Below are 7,454 nucleotides of genomic sequence, written 5' to 3'. Positions count from 1 at the left end.
TGTTAGCCGCTTTGAGACTCCTGAAGGGGAGTGAAAGGCGGGATATCAAATCCAAACTCTTCTTCTTCTTCTTCATGTAATACTAAGCAATGTGTTTTAACAAAGGATAGGCGAATCTCCTGGTGTTATGTAAGTCTTTCCTAGTATATGCATTTTTGTACATATTACTTGGTTGGAGAATATTTGGAGTCTTTTGCTGGGTTGTGGAAAAGTTACCCATGAAGTACCGCTGAAAGAGAACTTGTGAGAGCATTAATATGCAGTGCTTGTAGCTGTGTTCTTCTTATGGCTGATGTGATAGGCTTGGTGTGTGTGTGTCTTTCTCCAAAGCCCATCTCTGAGGTATTCCTCTTGGCTTGCATGTGACTGAAGGTAAACTTTTACCTACATGCGCTCCATTCATCAGCCTTCTTGACAGAAGCTGAAATTGGTATCCAAATTTCAGGAGGCTTCTGAGACCAGGGCTTGGCAGACAAAGAATGAATCCATCTTGAAATGTCCTGGGTAGTTTTGCAGCTGCTGTAATACAGTAAACACTCCCTACTGTGTGTGAGCAGAGCAGGATGCCCAGTGGTTCCAGGACAAGAAAAATACTCAGCCCCTAGGAATCAGCGCCTATGGACAATGGGCTTCTTCAGGTGTTCATGTTCCTGTCTTACCGAACATGGGAGCAGGGGTGCATAAAGTAGCCTGCCCTGTAGCCTTTGCACACACAGCTGCGCACACAAATGCTCTGTCAGTACAGATAGTCACACTGTTCACATAAAGGCTTGGGAGACTGACACATCCCCATGCACGGGTGCATGAATAAAACTCTCTCTCTCTCTCTCTCTCTCTCTCTCTCTCTCTCTGTGTGTGTGTGTGTGTGTGTGTGTGTGTGTGTTGAGAGAGGGGGGAGAAGAGATGTTTAGATTTATCAGCCGGTCCCTTTTTGTAACCCCCGTTTCAAAATGAAGGAAGAGGCATTTAGCAGATAAAACTTAAAAGCCCAGTTTGTTAATCCTCAGCTTGATGAATGGGAATCTTATTCTACAAGCAAATGTAGGGAACATAGGAAGCTGTGTTCTACCAATTGAGAACACTGGTCAATCTAGCTCTGTATGGTCTACACTGACAGGCAACAACTCTCCAGAGTTTCAGGAGATATTCCCAGCCCTACCTGGAGATGCCAGGGACTGAACCTACTGAGCTACAGCCGCCCCCCACCCACCCCCGCAACACACATTGGGTAAGTTTCTTGCATTGCAGGGGGTTGGACTAGATGACACTGGTGGTCCCTTTGAGTTCTACAATTCTATGACCTAGAGATACAGGTCATTGCAAGAGCCTCTTTTCATGACAGCAGGTATAAGGTAAAGGGGCCCCTGACCATTAGGTCCAGTCGTTACCAACTCTGGGGTTGCGGTGCTCATCTCGCTTTATTGGCTGAGGGAGCTGGCTTACAGCTTCCGGGTCATGTGGCCAGCATGACTAAGCCGCTTCTGGAGAACCAGAGCAGTGCACGGAAACACCGTTTACCTTCCTGCCGGAGCGGTACCTATTTATCTACTTGAACTCGCGTGCTTTCGAACTGCTAGGTGGGCAGGAGCTGGGATCGAACAATGGGAGCTCACCACGTCGCAGGGATTCGAACCACCAACCTTCTGATCGGCAAGCCCTAGGCTCTGTGGTTTAACCCACAGCGCCACCCGACAGCAGGTATACATCCATGCATTATAATTTATTGAAAATTTTTGAAATTACAAAGAAAAAACAAAGCAGAAAAAGAAAAAACAAAGAAAAAACAAACCACATCAAACAATACAAATTCAAAAAACAAAAATACACCGCAAACAGACAAAAATAAATCCATCATTCTCAAATCCTCAACTCTCATTACCTTCTTTCTTTGACCTCCTCCTCCTCCCTTTTTTTGTATCCTGGTTAATAATTATCGCAGCAAATCCTTTCCATATTTCATAGTATTCTGTCATTACATTACCTTAATCTATTTTCATCTTATCTTATAGAAAACCTTAAAAACGTAAAACTTAAATCTTATTTTTACCGACTTCTCACAACCATAATATTCTTGCCTAATTCTTTAAACCTTTTTGCTAGAGCCAAGTAATTTCGTTCCAACATTTTTCTAACATTCATCAATTTTATAAAACAATCCTGGTAATAAAAAGAGAAATAAAAACAATCCAATCTTCATCCAGCGTCCCTTCCTCCTGGTCCCGGGTTTTGTCAGTCCTTTTTATCCCATCGATCTAGCGCATTAACCTGGTAACCTTATATCTGAGGCCCTTAAATCTCTTCCATGTCCCTTCTGCAGCTCTTCTTCATATTCTCCTTTCACTCGTTCACTCGTGGGAACTCCAGCTTGGTGATGTTTTTGACCCTTTTCAACAAATCAGCCCCTTTTCCATAGTCCAGACTCAACTCCATGTGGTATTTAAGAAGATGTTTCAGAATCCCTCCAAAATTGAGAGCCCCCACAGCTCCAAGCATCTCACGGCCCATTGCCAGACTCGGAAAGTCCAAACATCCCTGCATAGGGGGGTCTATCCAACCCCCCATTTCCAAACCAATCCAAACTTTATCTTTCCAAATCTGGCTTTTTCCAAGTTCATTTGTCAAGTCCAAAAGCTCTTGTTCCTGCAAGGCCGCAGCTCCCTCCATCTCTGGCGCCCAAGATTCAGCAACATCCTCTTCTCTCATCTGCTCTGTCAGGACACACTCCCGATCTAATTCCTGGGTGGGCTCCACATAGTTTCCCACTGCCTGTTCAAAAATTCTGGCCGCATTAGTCATCAAATCCATCTTCTCACTTAACTGTTCCAGCAGGGCACTTGTTTTACAGAGAGCACACAACAGAGCCTCTGAATACATTGTCCTACAAGGTCACAAGTCCATTCCCACGATTGTAATCTGAGACAGCTGCAAGCTCCCTGGAATTAGTTACAGTTTCACAGTCTCCCTCTAGGGGGAGAACTTCTATTTGTTCTTGCAACAAAGTATCCTTTTTGAGATATTTTGTCAATATTACATCCATGCATTATAACCATCCACATACTGAGAAGTTTAAAAGTAATACTCCTGGTTTGACACACAACAACCCAGAAATTGCCACTAATGAAAGCTGGCATCATTGCTAGTAATGTAACCAAGTCCTTGAACAGTGGGCTGCTTATCTAAAGAAAACACTGGCATTAGTGAGACAACTGTAATACAGTCCATATCTTTAGAACAATCTCTCGCTAGGCTACTGTGCTGACTCTCAAGGCACTTTTACAAGGACTCAGACTTGAACATTAAAACCAAGTGCATTTCACAGATCAGAACCAAGATATGGGCAATAAACCAAGAATCACAGAGGCAGGTAAAGGGGAAGGGGAAGTTTTATTAGAAACATCAAGAAAGGGAATATCTGATTTCATCAATAGAGAACACAATATATGGCTAAATTATTGTACACTGTAATTTTCAGAGTTAAGGTGACATTTCAAAAAAACTTAATAAAGAGGTATTGGGAAGGATGTGACTATTAGAAATTGCTTTTTATTAAAAGAAGAAGAAAAAGAAGGTTGGGTACTCATATAAACCAACCTCCTCTGCCAAAGGTTGGTTCTCAACCTGTTTATTCAATTCCAGGAAGACATTGTACATTTGTAGCACAAAATTAGATATTGTGACTCTGGTTCTCTTCTGCCATGTCGGATATAAAATATTTCATTACATTATTGGAGATTTTAGGTTTAGGAAACAAAATTATTATTATGCTTAATTACAGAAGTGGTTCATAACAAGTGGTTAACTGAATTTCCTCCAGTTCTGGGGAAATTTAGGTTAGGCTGCGCTCTCCCTTGAGCTTGGATCAACAAACATAGTAGTCCCAAACAGAATGAAATGCAGCATGTAATCTTAATTCTCCTCAAAGTGGAGGAAATTCAGGTCATTGTTTCAGATATAAATGATTTCTATTATTAAGCACAATAATGTAATCATTGCGTAATGCATCAATTGATGCACCTTTGTTGTAAAATGCTATTATGCCTGTACAGCTCTAAATTATGTTATAAAACATCTTATTTACACACCAAGCAATTTCTATTAACCATTACCTGATTGTGTTTATGTTTTATCTATATATTGTTCAACCAAAAATCCATCGCATCTTTGAACTTAAAACATATTAAGGTATGTAACAAAACTCACGAAAAGGCAAAGGTGGCTGGTTTGGAATAGACTGAAACAAAGCAATGGGGACAGCACTTCAAACCACAAGATTCTTTGGCATTTTACATTCAGGTTTCACTTGCTTCATTTTAGACCCACAATCGAGACGTTGTTCTCAGTCACTATTTGGCATCTGTTGGACCATGGAATCTGCACTGCTTTGGTAAATACAGCTGCAGTCAGAACTGGAAAAAAGTGCCGCAGAGCTGAGTTTCCAACAGTGTATCTGCGCATTCCGAAGTTGCTTTAGTACCTCTCTTCTTGTGTTCGCAGTTTTGTTCCATTGACCGTCATGCTGATAGCACCTTTTTTAGTTGCATTTGAATCTGAAGGAAATGTACTTTTGGTAAGTGCTGCAGAAGAAAGGAGAGGGGGAAAGCAATCACCTATTCGCTGAAAGACTCAACATGGGGGGGGGGGGATCTAGGAAAAAAACCAGCCTGTTCTAAACAGAGATACCCATAGAGTGGTAACACTCCATTTGGAAAGATTCAGTACACTGTAGGTAAGACTGTCTCAGAAAACTGTTTGAAAGCTTTGGTTGGTGCAAAATACAGTGGTTAGATTGTTTACCGGCATCAGGTGAACCAAAGATGGGAAACAGGTGATTTAATGCTTTTTCTCTAAGAGATAATGGTTTGTCTCTCTTTTAGATAGTTGCTCTTCCACAAACGGAAGGGCTCCTTCCACACAAGGAAGGCACTCCAATCCTGTCAAGGCTTCCACTTTTGCTGACATCCATCATCACTTCCCATGCTGTTCTGGAGGATTCCCCAACCTTTCAAAGCAGATTTCTGCATGGGGGCTGCAGTGAAAATAAGGGATTGCCTCCACACCTTCTACTACTAGCAATATCATCCTGTGAGCAGACTTCTGCACGTGAGAACTTTGGAGACAAAGCAACTGATATTGCAATTTGGAATGCAATCCTCTCCCCACAGAATTAATGGCAAACTCAAATCTTAAATTTGATTTTTAATGAGCCAGCAGTACAGGCCTGGCTTAGTTGAAGGATTAAATGTAGACCTCTTAAGCAGATTTATGTATCTATGTGAGCCTGCTTGTGTCATCATGTCCAGCAAGAATGTTTGAGAGGCATCTAGATTGCTCCCAGCAGAAGCAAGGCAGAGGAGTGTGGTCATTGTACGGGTGGAGAACTGGCTGTGTTGCTGAGTGACTGCTTAGACTGCTCTGTGCCCTTTAGACTGTGGCCCGGGGTGGGGGTGGGGAGATGAAAGGACACAGAAATGAAGGCACTGCCACCACCAGCACCTCAAAGAAATGACATCTTCCTGCCATTGCTTCCTGCTCTGGAGAACAAGGCTCGTCACAGGAAAGCAGTGGTTCAGAGAAGCTCCTTAAATGTTAAGAGTCAGTGAGCCAGGTTACAGTTTTCACAAAATGATTTACCCTTGGGTGTAGCCTGAGCCAAGGAGAAGCTATGAAGAGTCCCTAACTGTGGTGACATTCACTAGTTTTAACTATAACATCAAGCTTTCTGGGGACTCGTGTTGCTGTGTCTGTGGAAAACGTGAGTGCTTCAGGCTTAGACCACCTTGGCTGCTTCAAAGGGTCACTGGCACAGGAAACATTCTGCAAAATGTCCTACCAGGAATCACATTGGCTTGTCTGCAGCTATGCAAGCCCAGCCACATGTAAGGTAGTACTGACCAGTATTGGTTGTCAGTAACTGCTGACTGCTGTCCCATGTGGCGAGCCCCATAACTGTAGCCTCCCAAGGAAGAACCTTCCAGATCTGGCCTGGCTTCCCACATCCAAGCTGGCTCTTCCCGGTCAGGAAGGTATAGAAAGTACTTCTCTCTGTGGCTGAGACTTGCTTGAGCAACAACATCTACCTGAGCTAGTATGTCTTGCATTTCTGGTCTTGTTCTTTGGTTCTGACTCTTGGCTTGCTTTCCACTTCTGTTTTCTGGCCTGCCCTCTGAGACTGATTCCTCTTCCAGTCCTGGCTCCCAGTTCCCAGCTATCGACCTTCACTAGATTGCTGCCTATAGCCCAGCCCCTTGAAGGTTTTCACCTAGTTCACACAGATTCACTGATTTTTTTTCTCTCCAAGTGATTCTAGCTCCCTGTTCCCTCTCCTCAAGTGAGAACAGCTATAGGGCATGGGTCTTCATATTCCTATGGGATATAGGTAGGACAACGTGTAAGGAGGCTTAATTTGGGCTTTCCTAATGAGGCGTAAATTGCTACAGATTGACAGATAATTGCTCCTGAGGAGCTGGAATCCCACTTCAGCTGTGATTGGGTATTGGAAATCAACTGCTCAGTGCCAGGGTGCGGGGAGGGAGACCAGCTATATAAATGCAATTTGATCCATTGCAGAAAGGGAGAATAAGATCCAATTCACCCTCCATGAGCCAAAAAAGTTTGCTACTTGTCAACCATGTGTCTCCTGGAAAATTCATGCAATGCGTTTCAGGTAAGTCGCTTCAGCATGTGGCAGATAGGACCCAAGGAGCTAAGAGCCCCGCTGGATCAGACCAAAGGCCCATCTCAACCAGCATCCTATTCTCACAACAGCCAACCAGGTGCCTGTGGGAAGCCTAGAAGGAGGGCCTGAGTACAATAGCATTCTCCTCACTTGTGATCCCCAGCGGCTGGTGTTGAGAAGCATCATATCTCTGACAGTGGAAGCAGAATGTAGCCACTGATGAGTGTGCCTAATCTTCTTTTAAAGCCGCCCAGCTGGGCGGTCATCACTACGCCTTGTAGAATTCTACAGACTAACTATGAACTGTGGGAAGAAGTACCGTATTTTTTGCTCTATAAGACTCACTTTTTCCCTCCTAAAAAGTAAGGGAAAATGTGTGTGCATCTCATGGGGCGAATGCAGGCTGCACAGCTATCCCAGAAGCCAGAACAGCAAGAGGGATCGCTGCTTTCACTGCGCAGCGATCCCTCTTGCTGTTCTGGCTTCTGAGATTCAGAATATTTTTTTCCTTGTTTTCCTCCTCCAAAAACTAGGTGCGTCTTGTGGTCTGGTGAGTCTTATAGAGCAAAAAATACGGTACTTCCTTTCATCTATCTGGAATCTCTTCCCATTCACTTTCACTGGATGGACCCAGTATTACACGTGAGAGAGGGGGAAATCTCTTCTGTCTATTTACCTTCTCCACACTAAGCATAATTTTATACTCCTCTATCCTTATATAGACACCCCTTTACTTGGCTTTTTTCTTCATAGGCGAGCTGCTTTTCGGTGCTAATCT

General features: G+C 43.5%; 1 protein-coding gene across 5 annotated transcripts in view; it reads right to left on the bottom strand.

Moving 5' to 3' along the window:
* Positions 1-3,365: 3,365 nt before the first annotated feature.
* CEP128 (centrosomal protein 128) overlaps positions 3,366-7,454 on the bottom strand; it is a 191,390-nt gene continuing 187,301 nt past the window's right edge. For 4 of the 5 annotated variants that reach the window (XM_081172678.1, XM_081172675.1, XM_081172673.1 and 1 more), the window contains one exon: positions 3,366-4,574. In XM_081172678.1, the coding sequence (XP_081028804.1) occupies positions 4,468-4,574 (107 nt within the window). In that variant the 3' untranslated portion in view covers positions 3,366-4,467. The remainder of the gene's footprint in view (positions 4,575-7,454) is intronic. The other variant, XM_081172676.1, reaches the window with a different exon arrangement.

This window comes from Podarcis bocagei, assembly GCF_964188305.1.
Source record: "Podarcis bocagei genome assembly, chromosome: 1".
Taxonomy (NCBI): Eukaryota; Metazoa; Chordata; class Lepidosauria; order Squamata; family Lacertidae; genus Podarcis; species Podarcis bocagei.
Note: the sequence above shows the minus strand (reverse complement) of the source record. Positions and strands in the feature narration are given on the sequence as shown.